General features: G+C 36.6%; 1 protein-coding gene across 3 annotated transcripts in view; it reads right to left on the minus strand.

Moving 5' to 3' along the window:
- The window catches only part of Smc6 (structural maintenance of chromosomes 6), a 72,195-nt gene extending 59,847 nt beyond the window's left edge, over positions 1–12,348 (minus strand). For 2 of the 3 annotated variants that reach the window (XM_076832551.2, XM_076832548.2), the window contains exons 1-2: positions 12,161–12,348; positions 4,128–4,270 (exon numbers count right to left, since the gene is read on the minus strand). In XM_076832551.2, the coding sequence (XP_076688666.2) occupies positions 4,128–4,265 (138 nt within the window). In that variant the 5' untranslated portion in view covers positions 4,266–4,270; positions 12,161–12,348. Of the gene's footprint in view, positions 1–1,720; positions 1,739–4,127; positions 4,271–12,160 lie in introns of those variants that run through there. The other variant, XM_076832552.2, reaches the window with a different exon arrangement.
- Between the last annotated feature and the right edge of the window lie 5,796 nt (positions 12,349–18,144).

Raw genomic sequence — 18,144 nt, forward strand, 5'->3', positions numbered from 1 at the left:
CAGTATTATCAATGAAAAAAGCTACCAGAAGTGAATAATGGTAATGTCAATAAAAAAAGATGAAATTAAATGCGAATCTTTTGAGTCACCATTAATTATAGAATTTTTAAAGAATATAATAATTTTATCACAAAGTTAATATTGTCATATTTATTTATTTGGTCAGATAATTTTTTGTTGGTGGGGGGAATCTGTTCAACACATTGTTTTTATTTTATGGTTCATACAGCTGGCATTAAGTCTCTAAGAACTTTACCTTGTCCATATCCCAAAGAGTCCTCCCACAGTTTATTTCTAAAAATTTTATAGTTTCATGTTTGTATTTACATCTACTACCCTCTGATGCTAATTTTTATCAATGTACAACTGCTACAGTAACTTCTGTAGAAAAGGCTACCTTCCCTTCCATCGAACTGCTTTTGCATCTTTATGTAAAATAAATTCACCATGATTTGTATTGGTCTATTTCTCTGTTTAGAATAGATCCTCTTCTGTTCCAATGATTAATGTGTCTTTCCCAATACCAACACCACATGATCTTAAGCTACATAATGTCTTGAGACTGATCATTCCACTTCATTCTTTTTCAAAATTGTTTCTCTAGTTCCTTTGACCTTTCACATAAAACTTAAAAAATAAACTTGTCTACATCTACAAAAACCCTTGCTGAGATTTTGATAGGAACTGCATTAAACTTGTATATAATTTTGGGAAAGAACTGATATTTGTCTATGTTGAGCCTTCCAACCTATAAACATGTCTGTTTACTTAAATCTTTGATTTCATAAGCACTGCATAGTTTTTGTCACATAAGTCCTATACATATTATATTTGCTGTTATCGTTTGGATGTGAGGCATCCCCCAAAGCTCACATGAGTCAATGAGAGAGGGGAAAGGATTGGTTGTGAGAGCCTTAACCTAACCAGTGGAATAATCCCCTGGTGGGATTAATTATTAATTGAGTGGTGAGTGGTAATTGAAGGTGGGTAGGGTGTGACTAGAGGAGGTAGAACACTGGAGGCATGGCTTTGGGGTATATAACTATATCTGGCAAGTAGAGATATCTCTCTCTCTCTCTCTCTCTCTCTCTCTCTCTCTAGAGATATATCTCTCTCTATCTCTCTCTCTCTCTCTCTCTCTCTCTCTCTCTCCTTACTGATCATCATGTGAGCTGCTTCCCTCTACCACATTCTTCTGCCATGATGTCCTGCCTCACCTTAAGCCCTGAGGAATGGAGCCTGCTGTCTGTGGCTTGAGACCTCTGAAACTCTGAATCCCCAAATAAATAAACTTTTACCCCTCTATAATTGTTCTGGTTGACTTTTAGTCTCAGGGGTGAAAAAGATGACTAAAACATTAGCTTTAGACCCACATATTCATTTTTAAAGACAGTTTTTAGAGCAGTTCTAGAAACACAGTAAAACTGAGAGAAAGATACAGCGATTTTCCACATGTTCCTTCCCCTGGACATGCATAGCTTCCCCCATTATCAACATTTCCCACTCCATCGGTACATTTGTTACAGTTAATAAACCTACACTCACATATCTTGATCACTCCATTTCATAGTTTACATCAGGGTTCATTCTTGGTTGTTGTATATTCTTTGAGTTTGGAAACATTATATGTACTGACAATTTTAGTATCATAGAAGTGTTTTCCCTGCTCTAAATATCCTCTGTGCTGTCATCCTTCTCTTAACCCCCAGCAACCACATACCTTTTGTTCTGCCTTTTCCAGAATGGAAAGTTAATCATATAGCATGCAGCCTTGCTAGATTGGCTTCTTTTAAGTTGAAATATGCATTTTCATTTCTTCCATGTCTTTTCATGGCTTGATTGCTCATTTGTTTTTAGTGCTAAAAATTACTCAACCACCTGAATGTAGTATGGCTTACTGATCCACTCATCTTCTGAAGGCCATCTTCTTTACTTCCACGTTTTGGCAATTATCAATAAATTTTCTACAAAAAAACTGTGAGCATGTTTTTGTGTGGGTATCAGTTTTCAACTCCTCTGGGTAAATACTAGCGTGTATGATAACTGGATTGTATAATAAAAGCATATTTATTTTGTAAAAACTGCCAAACTGTTTTCCAAAGTGGCTCTACTATTTTGCATTCCCAAGCAATGAAGGAAAGCTCCTGTTGCTCTTATGTTCTTGTCAACATTTGGGGGGGGGGTGGTAGTAGTCCAAATTTTCATCATTCCAAAATGTATACATTGGTACCTCATTTTAATTTGCATTTCCCCGAAAGATTTCTTTTTTTTTTTTAAGTGATTTCAAATGATATTGTATTTTGAATTTCAATAACCATGTATTCAATGCTACTATATATAAAAACACATTTTTTGAAAATATGCACCTTCTAATTTTGTTGAATGAACTTATTCTACGTTGTTTTTTTTTTTGTAAATTCCTTGAAATTATCTATGTAGACAGTCATAGGGACAGTGTTATTTATATTATTTTTCTCCTCTCCAACTTCCATATCTTGTTTCCTTTTCTTGCTTTATCAGGCACTGTATAAATCTCCCAGCACAATGTTGAATAAAAGTGATGAAAACAGATACTCTTTTTTTCTCTTAAATATGTACTCTTTTTTTTTTTAAACCTTTATTTATTTGAACCCAGTGCCTCATACATGCCAGGCAAGTGCCCTACCACTAAGCTACAACCCCTAACCCTGATAGTCCTGTTTTACTGCTGATCCTCAGCATTCAATGTTTCACCAGTAAGTATGTTGTTAGCTGCAACTTTTTCTCTCATGACTACTTATGACGTTAAGTAACTTCCTTCTATCCCTGTTTTTCTAAGTTTTAATCATGCAGGAATGTCAAATTATGTCAAACACTTTTGGCCCCATCCACTGCTTTGATCATATGCTTTGTCTTCTTTAATCTATAATATGCTGAATCACAAGGACTGATTTTCAGATACTGATCCAGGCTTGCATGCTTAGAAAGTATTTCATAATGTATTTTTCATATTTACTGTTAAGTTCTACTTTCTAGTAATTGTTAAAGATTTCTGCATCCATATACATGAGGTAAATGCATATGTCATTTTTTTGTTTTTGCTTTTGTGTTTTAGTTCTTCTTTGTCTGGTTTAGGTATCAAGATAATAAAGTGAAATGTTTCCTTCTCTTCTGTGTTCTTGAAAAGAATATGCAGAATCCATGTTAATTCCTACCTAAAATATCTGCTACAATTCTTGAGTGAAACCATGGAGATTTCTTTGCTTAAGTAGGATATTAAAATATGAATTAAAGTTTCTCAATAAATACAGAGTTATGCAAATTATCTCTTCTACATCAGCTGGGTTATCGTCATTTTTCCTTTCCAAGAAACTAGTCCACTTTACCTAAATTTTCATATTTACATGTATAGAATTGTATATTAAAACTGTTATTAAAAAAAAAGTTATTTGCTTATTCTTTCAATCCTTTTCATGTCTACAGGACCTGCAGTCATAAGCCCTATTCCATCCCTGATATTGGTAATTTATATCTTTTTTCTTTTGTTGACCTAATGAAGTTTGTTAATTATATTCATCTTGTTTCAATATTTTCTCTATTAATTTTTCTAATAACAAACTTAAAAAAATAGAAAGTTATTTTCTCTTGGCTCCTTAAAAAATCTTACTACTTTTTCCTGATAATGATTATGGAATATGGACACAAACGGTCATGAGAAATAAGCCAACCAAAAAACAATTTAAGGGCTGGGAATGTGGCTCAAGCGGTAGCGTGCTCGCCTGGCGTGCGTGTGGCCCGGGTTCGATCCTCAGCACCACATACAAACAAAGATGTTGTGTCCGCTGATAACTAAAAAATAAATATTAAAAATTCAAACAAACAAACCAACAAACAAACAAAAAAACAATTTAAGCTGGGAGTGGTGGCACACGCCTTGTGATCCCAGCAGCTTGGGAGGCTGAGACAGGAGGATCATGAGTTCAAAGCCAGCCTCAGCAAAAGTGAGGTGCTAAAAAACTCAGTAAGACTCTGTCTCTAAATAAAATACAAAATAAAGTGGGAATGTGGCTCAGTGGTTGAATGTCCCCGAATCCCAATCCCTGGTAACCCCCCACAAAAAAAACATAATTTTATAATTTTGCACTTACCAAAGTAGAGGTACCATTAGTGAAAGAAACTGTACATTCATCTTCATCACCATCTTTATCAAAATCCTCCAGTTCTTCTTGTCTTGGTCTTTTGGCATTTTCAGGAGAGAAGAAATTTTCGTCCTTTCTTTTGGCCATCAGGTCTGAACAAATATTCATAGTAACAATGAGATAAATCAAGTACAGCATCCATGTGATTGATAAACATTAAACTTAAAATAAATACACAAAGCTTACTAAATTGTAACTACTATACCCACCCATTTTACTTTAAAAATTAAGTACATTAAAGTCTTCCATACTTTATGTGCAGGAAAGGGGTCACTGAATCAAAAAAATAAAAGCTGGAAAAGGCAGGAAACATTTTCCTGTATAGCGTCCAGAAAGAAACACAGCTCTGCTGACACTTATAGCCTGAAAAACCCTGAGTGGGACTTATGATCTCCAGATGGGTGAGACAATAAATTTCTGGTGCCTTAAAAATCATTACTTGCATCCTCTCCATTAGAATGTTACTACAGAATTACTTATGGCAAGATTTTATCAACATATGCCCATCTGAACGTTTTTACTCTTAACTCACAAAAGGTAAAAACATTTTATTTGTGAAACTACAGTTTCTGGTTTTCTACATCTACTATGTAGAAAATGGGGATGGCATAGTCCTTCTTAAATTATTCCAGAGCAAACATCCAATTCTTAACAAGTTATAGAGTAACAGCAAATCAGGTAAAACTTTTGATTTTTATACTATTTTCCCAAAGAAGCTTATTTTAAAGCAATGTTGCGCAGCATTAGAAGTTTCCTTAACCATTACCTAAGTAGTCCATTTTGGTTCTCTTCTTTGTCAATACACTATAAAATGTAAACCTAGAAAATTAATGTTTTTAAATAAATGCAAGATTTTTGCTGAAAATATGAAGTGACTAGCTAATCCAAGCTGATAGTCTGTGACTGAAATTAAACTTTATTACTACTCTATTACTCTCATTTTTCTCTTTATAATACTTTAATTAAGTCTCTTTAAAGACTTAAGATGATAAGCACGTAATAATTGTTGTTTGCTGAGTAAATAGAGGAAAAAAAACAATATGTATAATCAAAAATCTCTAAGATGTAATAAAAGAATAAGAGGAATGGTTCTAGGATCAATTCATTTTGGTCATCCAATACTAGACCACTGCAGTCTTGCCTGTACCATGTACTTGACTTCCCTCTCACCCCCAGCAACAGTAAACTAAGTAAAATTTTCTCTCTCATGCATTTGGTCTGAAAAATTCTAGTCAGTCCTTTAAGAGATGATAGCTCTATTTAAAGATAGACCAAGAAACCCAGTCTTAAAAGGGTACAAATGTGCTGGGAAGGAAGGGGGCTCCTAGAGTGGCATTACAAAAAGAACACGAAGTAGATATGAAGAAACAGGAGATTCTGGAGGGGGAATGCAAGAGAGAGAGAAGCAGCAGCAAAAGACATTCCTATGCAGTGTTTATTTCACTTTTCAGTCCACTACTTTTCAAAGTTATATAATGACAGACTCAATTCTGCAGAAATAACAAAGATGTATACATATTTTGGAGTACCTATTTTGGAGAATTACCTTTGTCAAGTCTTGACACTATGATAATGAATGCTTCATTAAGCAAAATGGGTAGCTTGTCCCTCTTTTTCAAGCTCTATATTGTCTTCTGATGCATCACATTTTAATGTTTTAAGAAAATGAGAAAGAACTACATGTAAGTTTATTCAATAGTGAAGGCCTTTTTAAAGCTAATTTTATGAAATCATTCCAATTTTTTTCTTGTATTTTGGTTTTTACAGGTTCACAATATCCTCCTGAACTGCTATTTTATAATTTGATTTTTAAAACATTGATAACAAAGACTCAAAATTATTACTTACCTTACATCTTATAAAATTCTCATCTGTAGTCACTACTTCATGCAGATTTTACTGTTTGAGAGCTATCTTGAACATTTTTTTCTCTAAACTAGTTCTTTGTGTTATCAAACTTTTCTTTAAGGAGACATCTAATGATAATTCACACATTTTTATACAACTAAATATAAGGGATATGCTGGTGCTTGAGTTTAATCTCTAAATCCTCCTTCCAAAACACAATTTTAAAAAGCAACTGGAGACTTCTGCTTTCAGGAATGTAGAATAGAGGTTTTTTTTTTTTTTTTTTTACCCCCTACTAAATGCAATTAAAGACTTTGAATGTTAATATATAAAACAAACTTAAGAACGTTCTGAAAGATGAAAAGAAAGCATATATCTAGACCAGAGACCCAAGAACAACACAGCAGTGAGTTCTGAGCTTGTGTCATGCCTTAAATATCCCAGACTTTGAGGGATTACTAACCGGGAAACATGTACAGGTGCCAGGAAAAAAAAAAATAGCCCTAAACAAAAGCTGGTCCTCTCTACCCTTTCTCAATAAAAAGGATAGTGTAATAAGACAGAACACTCTTAGGCAAAAACCGCCTTACTCCTGTCAGATACCACTGAAAAAAACAAGGCTCCCTCTCCACTGATGTCAGCAAAGCTCAAGTCTGAACTCTGATCCTTGAAATGCTAAATAAAAAGCAGCACCTCTGCACCCCAAGGAACATAGAGTCAGAGAAGGATAAGCAGAGCAAGCAAGCAGACAAATTGGGGGGCCAGGATAATGGTGTAAGAGACCATTTAAAGGGTCTAGACTTCCATAGATAGCAGGCAATAACAAGGTACTGTTTACTCTTCTTCCTGTTGACTGCTGTTAGAAGAGGCCTAGTGAAAAAGTAGGACTTGCACAGATGTGGCGAAACCATCCTCCCTGCAGTGTCACTGGGGACCATAGGGGGAATGCCACCCTAGCCTACAAGTCAACCAGCTAAGGAAATAGTTCTGGTTAAGTTCTAGATCTGACTCTTTCTCTGTGGCCCAATACCTAGGATGACAAAGGCTATGTACTCCTAAAAGGTACTAAAGACCTTAAAGGGTTTTTATTTAGATCTATCAACATTTATCATATTAGAAATTACAACTGAGAAATCTATACAACAAAGAACACAAAAGTACACATTCTATCAGACAAAGCAATGGCATCCATCGCATGTTGTATTACCTCTGGAAAACTCCAGAATACACTCCAAAGTAAATGAGAGTGAAAAAGACAAATGATGCTTTACCATTATTATGAAAATATTTTTGACTCTGTAGACCTCAGGAAAGAGTTTCCATGGATCGCTGCACCATATTTTGCAAATTGCTGCTGCAGAGGATACTACAGGCAAATCCATGTTATAGTGCCATACGTGATAAAGTATAGCTAGAAAGCAATAAAGTTAAGAGTGGTTGGGATATAAGGGACCACAGAAAGATCTGCAGTCTTCATATTGCAGAGAGTGATCCAACGACCAACAAGCATCATCCAGGTGCTTCCTGGGAACTGGATAGATAACCAAAATCTCAGGCCCCACCCTAAAGCAAGTGAATCAGAATCTTCAAAAGACTTTAGGTGGTTTATATAGAACATTTTTATAAAGTTTGAGAAGGACTGTGAGTAATCATGTGTAAGAACCTGGGCTTTATTCTATTTTGAAGGCAATGTAAAAAACAAATACATTATAATGAATCAAATGCCAATTAAACACACACAACCCCCCCAAAATTTTTGAGACAAAATTACCATTAAAGCCACATCTATATAATATTCAGCATCATTCTTTGCAGATAATTTATTTATTTTGAATCTCTCATAGAAGCCAAAATTTCAAAAATCAAACATATTTTTCAAGTTATTTAATAATAAGAATCAATGTACATTAGCTTCAACTTCTTGCTAATTTACATTTCTCAAAATACTACCAGATTATTATTCTTAGCAACACTTTCTTCTCTCTAGCCCATTCTCTACTCCCTTTTCAAACACTGAACAGTAATTTATTTATTACAGAACAACAAAAAGATACCATTACTTTTTGATTTTCCCAACATTTAGACAGTTTTTAATAACACTTAATATATTATCTGACATCAGTTGACTGATTTTAGTATTTTATCATTAGAAACAGTGGTTTTGCAAGCCAAATAGAAGGAGAGAGATGTACTAGGTTAAGTATGATGAAACTTCTTATAATAAATGTGAGAATCCATACCATATGGAAGATCATACAAACACTACGTGACGACGATTTTTTTTAGTTGCTGTTGTTTTAGTTGTAGTTGGACATAATACCTTCATTTTATTTTTATGTGGTGCTGAGGATTGAACCCAGCACCCTGCAAGGGCTAATCGAGCGCTCTACTACAGAGCCACAACCTCAGCATCCCCCCCCCACCATGACGGATGTTTTTATTTGCTGGGCATAGACTGGGATTTGCAGTTTGCAGTTAGGTTGCCAAGGTAACCTGAAATCTAACAGACACTGAGGTTCCTTCCTTTTAAAACAGGGATCACTTCATAATTTAATAATGATGGATTTTCAAAAACAGATATGAATATCCTGATGTTCTGAGAGTTAGAGGTTAAAATAGTAAAATTGTTCCCAATGGGATAAAGAAATATAACTGAAAAAAAAAATCCTAAAATATATACTCAAAAAAGAAAAAGCTCCTCTGGGGATTTTCAATATGTAGATAAAGCTCATTTTAAGTATTTATTTACACTTACAATTAAAAAAAAAAAATCTGAATTAAGGGGCACATCATTTCTCCTTTACAGGAAGCAAGTACCACCAAAGTAGAGACACTGAAGATTAATTAAAAAATAAGTTCAAAACAAAAATCAATAACTAAAGGTTTATTATAGCACGTAGATACATAAGAAATTTGAAAGCTATCACTTGAATTTTTAACAGAGTTATAAAAATCTAACTTTCTAATTTTAGTAACTAATAATTCATACTTCTATCTAGTTCTGTAAGGAGATTCAGAATTATTGGGAGTTTTGTTTTGTACTGGGGATTAAACCTGGGGGTGCTTTACAACTGAGCTACATACCCAGATCTTTTTATTTTTTATTTTGAGACAGGGTCTCGCTAAATTGCTTAGCACCTCAATAAACTGCTGAGGTTGGCCTCACACTTGAAATCCTCCTGAGTCACTGGGATTACAGGCATGCACCACTGCACCAGACAGAATTATCAAATTTTTATTAAAGACAAGTTACTACTATTTTTGAATCTGCCCCAGCTTGTGTTTCAATTCCACTCTTCCCACCACAAAAGACACATTCATTCTATACTAAACAACCTCACGTTTGTGTGTGTTTGTTGCTGGGGGATTGAACCTAGAACCTTGTTAATGCTAGGCAAACACTCTAATCTTGAGCTATACATCAGCCTCATAATCTCATCTTTAATGTAAAGAATTAATTAAGTATATTGTTTGGAATATGAGATTTACTAGATAATAAATAAGTATGCAACTGTAAAACTTTGTTAAGTTCATTCACCAAAAATGCAAGATCGGCAAAACTGGGAAGTATTGTCCACATTTTAGGTAATAAAAATATAAATACTCAGATTTGTATTTTGAAAATATCCCTATGGTCTCAATATGGGACAGAGGAACGGTAAAAATAACTAGATTTAGTGAGAATAACAGTGAGAAGAGACTACTTTCTAATATTATCATAAGTGCCTGAACAAAAACTTTGGCCAGTATCAGGGATGAAAGGAGATGCAACCAAAAGATTTAGAAAACTGGTTATAATTCCAGATGAGTAGAATTAACATTTGTTGAATAACTATGCCACAGTTTTTGAGATACTTTATTTACTTTTAACTTTTTACATTCTTATAAATATTGCTCTTATTTTTACAAAAGGGGAAGTTAAGATTCAAACAAAAGACCTGAACTTAAGTAGCTACAACTTAGTTACAACTCATAAAAGGTTAACATATAGCTAAACTTAGCAGAGGTCCAAATCCAGGTTAGTCAAACCTGAAGTCCAATCTCTTCAATGGCCAGTTCCTTACTAGAATAAACAAATGAGTTTGACAGCTTATTCATAGGCAATGAAACACTATTAATCTGTTCTTTATCTACTTGTTTATCCTTCATTAAAACTACCAAAATAATTTTATTATGATGTACCAATCATGTTCTAATTAAAGTGAATCAAACTTTAGGCTTGCTTTATAAGATTTCAGTTTGTCTTTCATTTTCTCATTTAATGCTAAAAACCATAAGTAGACAGAAGGTGTTTCAAGGAGGGAGCATAAATAATAGATTTGTTTTGTTTGAAAACGGAGTTCGAAGAGCTCCTAGGATATTGAGAGTTCTGCAAGTCATAAAATCTATTCAGCAGGTGGATTTGGGAGTGTAGGGAAGAAACTACAGAAAGTAGCTTGAATTTGGTGAGGAAGGAAAGCATGCTGAGAAAAGATGTAATTCATTCAAGTAGTCAATCAAAAATGTGAACATTAATATAGACAAAGTAACTATTCTTGACCCTCTGCTGGCTGAACTTCAGGGTTTGTGTACACAGAACTGTGGCATTTGAGGCCATCCTAAATATGCTTTTATGGTAAAATTTTGAGTTAACTTGTTAATTCCTGACAGTCAAGTACTTGTGAGCAGGTGGGGGGCGGGGCAATGTGCTGTAGATTAAACCTAGAACCTCAGACATGCTAGGCAAACACAACCCATGAGCTACATCCCCAGGTAGCCAAGTGCATCTTTGATTTTAAAACTTTCTTTTAAAAACCACAGTCAAGGTTTAGTCAAGTTTTACATAAAATTACACAGACTAGGCACTCAGTAAAATAAACTTCTGAGGAATAAAACTTATTTTTTACTGTAACAATTTTAACATTCCGTTTGAAATTACTTTTTGCCAGAGTCAATACTAAATGTCTTTATACTAATAATAGATAACCATATATAACAGTGTTTCTCCCCCATATGTAAATACAACTTTCACTGTTTTTCTCCCACCCCTCTCCCCATATTTAAGAATTCTGAGTTACAAACTGAAACTTAAGGTGGTACTGATCTGCTCAAAGTCACACAACTGTTTGTCTCAAACAAAAACATATTTTTAAGCAATATAAGAGTCATCTTCAAAATTTTGTACTTGCACTCACTCATCAAAAGAAATTTTGAATATGCATTCCAAAACTCATAATAACACAATTATGTCAGTCTGTACACTTCACATAGTAAGAGAATGAAATAGAGTAAATCTAAGTAAAAGTTCTAATATGTTCCCTCCCACCTCCTTGGAACTCTCTGCAGACCACTCTGCACATGCTACTGTCCATTATTAAAGCTACACAGCGGCCGTCTAATTCTTTCGACTACACCTTGCGGAAAAGCTTGTCCTTTAACAGTGGCTCTTAATCTCCTACTCTTTAAATATACCGAGTTATTAAAAAAAAAAAAAAAAAAAAAAAACCTCAAACAACTTCTGTTTTCAGGCTTTAAGCATCAAACAGTTGCTCTTTCTAGAAATCATCACAGAATCATCTCAAGCCCTAAAACTCCGACAGTTCTTCCTCTACCCTCAGGTCTTGTTTTCTGCAATTCCCAACCGGGATTTTTTTCTATTTAAATCCCATTAAATTCCTTAAAGACATTAAGGAAAAAGAAATGCCACAACAAAACCTTCCAACACCACAATTTCATTGGGATACACCCGGCGTTTTCCACGAGATCTGGCATCAACGGCAGATCCTGCAGCCGCGAAGCTTGCACACGTCCTTTAAACACACTCAAGCTGCAGCCTGCGGGGTCCCACGGATTCGAGGCGCGAGTCCAGTTCCCTGCGGGACCTCACCCGTGACCGCCGACGCCCGGCCGCCCGGGGACGCGGAGGGCGGGCCCGGCGCAGACAGCCAAGTTTCCCGCGGCGGCGACCTGCGCCCTGAGGACAGGGCGCCGCAATCCACTGCGCGCAAGGGGTCGCCGGCGCCGTCTGCGCCCACGGAGCGGCCCGGGACACTGCGGCCCCGCGGTGCCCCCGTGGACCGGGGGCCCACCGAGGGGCCAGGGGCGGGGGACGGGTCCCGGAGCCAGGAACGGAGAAGCGCGCGCCCGTACCCTACCTCCAACAAGTCGAAATCTCTCAAAGGGACCCAACCACCGGGGTTGTCTCGGTGCGACTGGCCGCGAATGCCACCTTGAGAGCGCCGCGGCCTCGGCTGGCCGCTGTTGGGCCGCCGAAAACCGCGCGCCGGCCGCGGGAGAACACAGTCGCTCCGCCGCCCCGGCGCCCACCGCGGGACGGTCCGCGCCTGCGCCCGCCCACCACCCCCTAGGACTCCTCCCGCGCCTGCGCGCTTTGGGCGTTTCGCGCCACTTGAGTCCGAGGGGAGAGGGCCGGAAGTACAAGCGGGGGGGGCGGAGGAAGCTGGTAGGCACGCGCCACTCGGAGGCAGAAGCGGCGGCAGCGGCGCAGCGGGAGGTTTGCCTGAAAGAAAAAGAAGATAGCTGGGCGCTGCACGCCGCAGGTCCACGCATGCGTCCGCGAGCCGGCTAGGGGCAGGAAGAAGCCGCCCCGGGCGACTCGGGCCCTGGGGAGGGACTAGCCATTTTCCGGAAGAGGCGGGCCGGAGGGCGAGGCGCTGAATTCGAAAGTGCTGGGGCTTTCCGCGGGCCGCTGCTCTGCTGTTTACTTTGGAAACGAATGAAGACTTTGTGTTTTTCCCTTTGAGAAAAATCAGAAAGGTGGAAGCCGCTGTAGTTAGGCTTCGATCCAAACTGGTAAATGACGAAGGGCTTCTTCCAGAACCCAGGTGGAAGTGTTGTCCGGGTAAGTCCCTTGGGACTGAGGAGAGGCTGACCTGATTCTTTCTCCAGCTCTTTTGAAAATGTGGGCCCGGACCCGCGCCTTCTCCAAAACGCCTTCTGCGGCGCGCCTTGAAGGAGGTGGAAGGCGCGAACCGAGCCTCCGAGCGCGATCCTGACCTTACTTTGTGCCGGCGAGTGGGCTCTGGGCCCGCGCCACCGAGCTGCTGGGTCCCCTGTGCCCTCCTCCTGCCTCCAAGGAGTTCAAGGCCCTCTGTGGGCGAGCCTACTCGCCTGCCTATATATGCACGCTTGTTCTCCTACTTTATCTTGAAAATAATTCTATAGGATTCACGTAGGGCACTGGGGTTGTGTGGGTACAGTCCCCCACCCCCGCGCCCCCTAGAGTGTAAATCACGTCAACAGATATGGCACCGATGGTTTCCTAGGCTTAGCTTTCCGCTCACTTCTCAACCCGAAGCTTATCCACCCCTTCAGTATGACACCTTCCCCGTGAATACGCAGACCTAGTCAAGTAACCTACTTTGCAACACCCAAAATCTTTCTTTCCAGATGGGGAAAAAGGTGGCATTTGCCCATACCCATCTGATGTCCAACCTCGGGTTTCCAAAGAACCTTGTACTTGTGAAAGTAAATATGTGTTATGGTCTTTGCCATGGATCAGTGAAAAGTATCATATAATCAACAAACTAAAATGTGGGGACAAATCGGTCCTGGTTAGTAACTCAGGTGAAACATTCATGGAATCCCCTGCTTAGGTGTCACTTCCTTCGGAAACCGTGATGTCCAGGACTAGGTAGGGCACCTATTTTCTATAGACACAAATGGCTTGCTCGCCTTACCTCTGTGCCTGTACTGGTCACATTGTGATATTGCCCTTTTTGTCTGCTGTCTCACCCTACCAAGATCATTAAATGCTTAATGCAGAACCTGAACTTAAAGTTGTATGTATGCCACCCAGAAGCATTCCTGGTAAATAGTGGACACATTAAGTTTTTATTGATAACAAATCTGGGTTAGAGTAAGCCTTAAAGCTTGGCTTTTTCTTCATTTAAAAGTAAAAGTGAAAAAAATAATTTTAAAAATGAGCATTAGTGAAATATAGTAAGTCCCATACAACACAATCTTGCACTGAAATAAAGTTTAAGCCATTTAATATTTTTTTGTGAAAATATAGTCATTTGAATGGATTTGAAGAATTATTCCCTGCTGCCTTTTTGTTAAACTTTCTAATTTTTTTTGCATCAAGTTGAAATAAATTAGAAAACTTGCTTTAATAAAATGCATGTTTTTACATAAATCAGACCACTGACTTCTTTGTGTCTTTAAATTTGGCTCATTAATAGAATTAGCAAGGTACTGTGTTTTTCTCACCTCATTCAGTTTTATAATTAACCAATAAAAACTTATTAGCTTTTAAGGAAGTTTTAGGAGCATAAATTGATTTATGGTACCATATTGGTACCATATGGTTACATCAAAGGGTTGAGTTTTGTTTTAACTTGAAGTGAATTCTTAATCCCTTTATTTAAGTAGAAGTTTATGCTTTAACAGACAATAATTTCTGAAGTAGAATATTTTTTTATTCCAAGCTACCAAAAATGGTTATGAGATTCAAAGGATATTAGAAACGTGAAATTAATCTATTTGAATAACTCTCATTTTGGAGAAAAACTAAATGTCTTTCCAAGGTCATACAACTAATTGTATCCAAGGCCAAATCCTAGGCTTTTTTGTATTTCAACCTCCAGTGCTCTTTTCACTAAACTAAATAAACTGAAGACATTTGTAAGATGTGTAGCTGTTTACTGAGTGTTCTGATTTTGATACACACAAGGTAAGTAAATAAAGTGAAGCCATTAGTAGGTTATAAAGTTATTTGCTATATGTCATTCTAACTTTCTTGATTCTCTTATTTTTGTATCACACCTGTTCCTAAGGACTATAAATATGTTAGAAGGCTCATTTTTGTAGTATGCACTATATGGTCAGGTTTGCATTAATCAAGTTATTACAAAGTGAAAGTTTTAAGTAAACACTCACCAAATCCCACACCTCAAAAATTTCAAATTTTACCCGATTAAAAAATTAAAAACATAGCAAAATTACACAGTCTTTAATGGATTAAGATGTAGTAATTTTAAATTTTACTTGATACTGATCTGTTTTTAAGTAACCTTGTGTTGATTATTACCTGCTACAAGAACCATCAGTTTCTTTAGTGTAGTTCAGTATCTTAAAAGCTGTTGCTTCCTGTCCCTTTTTGGAATTTTATATCCTTTTTTAGTGTCTTGATCATTGCTATTTAATGTCACGTGGGAGAAATGACTGATAAAGAGAACATGTGATGAGTAGAAATAATCGATGATAGATATTTTGGATTAACTGCATTCTTAAAACAAGGTGTTCTTTTAAATAAATTTCATGCCATTTTTCCCCTTCAAAATTGAAATGTTCTTTTAATATCCTACTTTTATGAATGGTCTTTAAAAAGATCATGTATTTTTAAACTTCAGTTGTAGATACTTTGAAGCTAATTCTAAAATAGTGTTTTTTAAAAATGTATTCAGTTAGTACTCATGTAGTTTTGCATTAATCCCTTTTGCATTTTATAACTGCCTAAAGATAGCCACCATTAAATGAAGAAAATTAACTTGTGATGCAAAGTCTTACTCATGAGGAAATTCACTGTTCATTGCCAGAAAGATGATGATTTAGGTTTTTAATCAGGATCAGTCTAGCTAATGTGAGAAGAAGGATGGTATGGGCATAGAGGTTAGTGAAAAATGGAAGCAGAGAGACTAGTCAGAAGGCATACAGTTGTATGGAGACAAATTTATGGTGGAATCTAGATCTATGCATCCATGTGAACAAGTAGGCAATTAGAGGCTAGTCAGGAGCTCAGGGGACCTGTCAGAGGATGTGGGATTATGTTAGAGAAGATGAAGACGTTAAATAAAAGTTCTGATTTTTGTCCAACCCCCAATCCTTTAGATATTGTTCCTTGGCATGGTCCTAATCTATAGTTTTTAGTTGAAAGTAGTGAATGCTATTAAACCTTACAGTAAATCAAGAAGATCCAATAGAAATTCACTAGTGATAAATTTCTAAGGGGAAAAAAAAGGATTTATTGGAATGGGTCATATAAAGAAGATAGATTCTGTAAAAATGTCTCCTTGATTCCTATTATTTAGAGAAGAAAGTGAAAAACTGGCATATTCCATAATAGGAATTCTTTGCTTATGAAAGAAATGGGCTTTAGAAATTTTCAAATCCATTTCTGTAGATTCATGGAGACTTCAGGATAAGGAACCAAAGTGGTTTAAAGGCTTTGAGATGATTAAAGAACATAGTAATCAAGAAGAGTGACAATGAAAGACATTTTTTCTAGGAAATGTCAGATAACTAAGGAAAAATGGAGAAGAGAACACTTTTTAGCACAGTAGCTCAAATTTTACTTTCTGGAAACCAATATAATTCTGTCATTTTTATGAGCAGTACTACAGTGAATATTGCTGTGTATAATTCTGTACACATCTAAGCATATCTTAAAGTAGATATGTAGAGAGGTATGGCTAAATCAGAAGATAACTTGCATTGAAATTTTGACTACTAGAATCAAGGTCATATTTAAAAGAAATAGGATCAGTTATGATAACATTGCTTTAGAAAGGAATTACCATTTCCTTCAGAACCAGTATATTCCAGTATCCAATGAGAATCATAAATGAAAACAAAATTATCAGCAAGAATTTCCCCCTCAGACTTTCTTAGTTTTATGTGTTCTGGTGGTTAATACTTTGAAAGTATTATTTCACTTCATCATAATACTTTTAAAAATATATTAGTCCCCACTCTTTCCAGAAATTTTCACAATTAACTCTGAATCTATGTCACAGTAGAATGTCTATGACCAGTGGAGTTTTTTGATGTAGAGAATATTAGCATTAGATCATCATTAATTACTAAATGCTTCTTTGTGTTTCTGTATATTTTTCTTTGTAAATTGACGAATCTGCATATATTTGTGCACTTTTCATAAAAATGAATGCACAGGCTAATACTCAATGGTCACATGGCCACATCATAAAATAAAGATGCGAAAAAACAGGCTAAGTTACTGATAGCAACACTTAACTATTTATTTTCTTTGCATCCATGAGCAATTTGAGAAAATCTGCTTTTAAGATGGACTCTGTTAAAGATAATACAGTGATCTTTATTCACAAAGTTTCCACATACAGGTGAAGTCTGACCTTTAGACTTATTTATTTTTGCCTTCTTTTTTGTTTTTTCTGGAGGGAAGATAATAATCTGGGTTGAATTTGCAGAGTCAGACTTAATCCTCATTGTGAGTGCTATATAATATCTTCATCAGATAATAACAAAGGAAAAGAAAAATGTGTTTAAAAAGGAAAGGTTGGCCTATAAAAAACAACAAAGCACAGAAGAACATTAGAGGTTAAAACAATTTGTTCTTAAAATGTCCTATACTATACATGGAAAGTTGTTCAGCATTATTTACTTTGAATAGTAGACCTATAGGTGATTTAAACTTTTAAGTTTTCAATTCTCCACAATAAACATGTATCCCCATGCAATTTAAAAGATATTATCCTTTAGCTGGGCATGTGTCACATGCCTGTTATCCCAGCAATTTGGGAGTCTGAGGCAGGATTGCAAGTTTGAGGTCAACCTTCAACTTAGTGAGAACCTGTCCAAAATAAAAAGGACTGGACGGGTAGTTCAGTGGTAGAACACAGCTGAATTTAGTCCCCAGTACTGGTGGGGGTGGGGGCAAGTGCAGTTTTTAAAAAGATAACTCCATATTCCTCCAACTCTCCATCTTGTTTGTTCTCCCCCGTTTTCCACCAAAATTTTCTTTCATTAACCCCCTTTGGTTTTTCTGTCCTTCAGTTGTTACCTTTTTCCACACTTGCTTCCTTTTTTCTTTTTGTTTGTTTTTCCTCGTTATGATAGAGGACTGGTCCCATCCTCTTTTTACAGGATCTCTGCATTTTATTCCCATCTCTTCATTTTTAAGCTTCTGTTATTAGCTAGAACAAAGATACTTAAAACAACTTTTAAATATTTTTAATGTTTCAGGTGTTCTTAATTCATAAAAGGCTGAGGCTGACAAGTGAAAGAAATGAAAATAATCTTCTACACATTTTCCAGAACTCGCTCAAAATATACTGTTTGAATTTATGTTCTGAACTTCTATTTCCTTTAACAAATTTTTTTGTAAAGTATATTTCAAATAACAGTAGATAATCAACAG

Source organism: Callospermophilus lateralis, chromosome 14 (genome assembly GCF_048772815.1).
Source record: "Callospermophilus lateralis isolate mCalLat2 chromosome 14, mCalLat2.hap1, whole genome shotgun sequence".
NCBI classification, from domain to species: Eukaryota; Metazoa; Chordata; class Mammalia; order Rodentia; family Sciuridae; genus Callospermophilus; species Callospermophilus lateralis.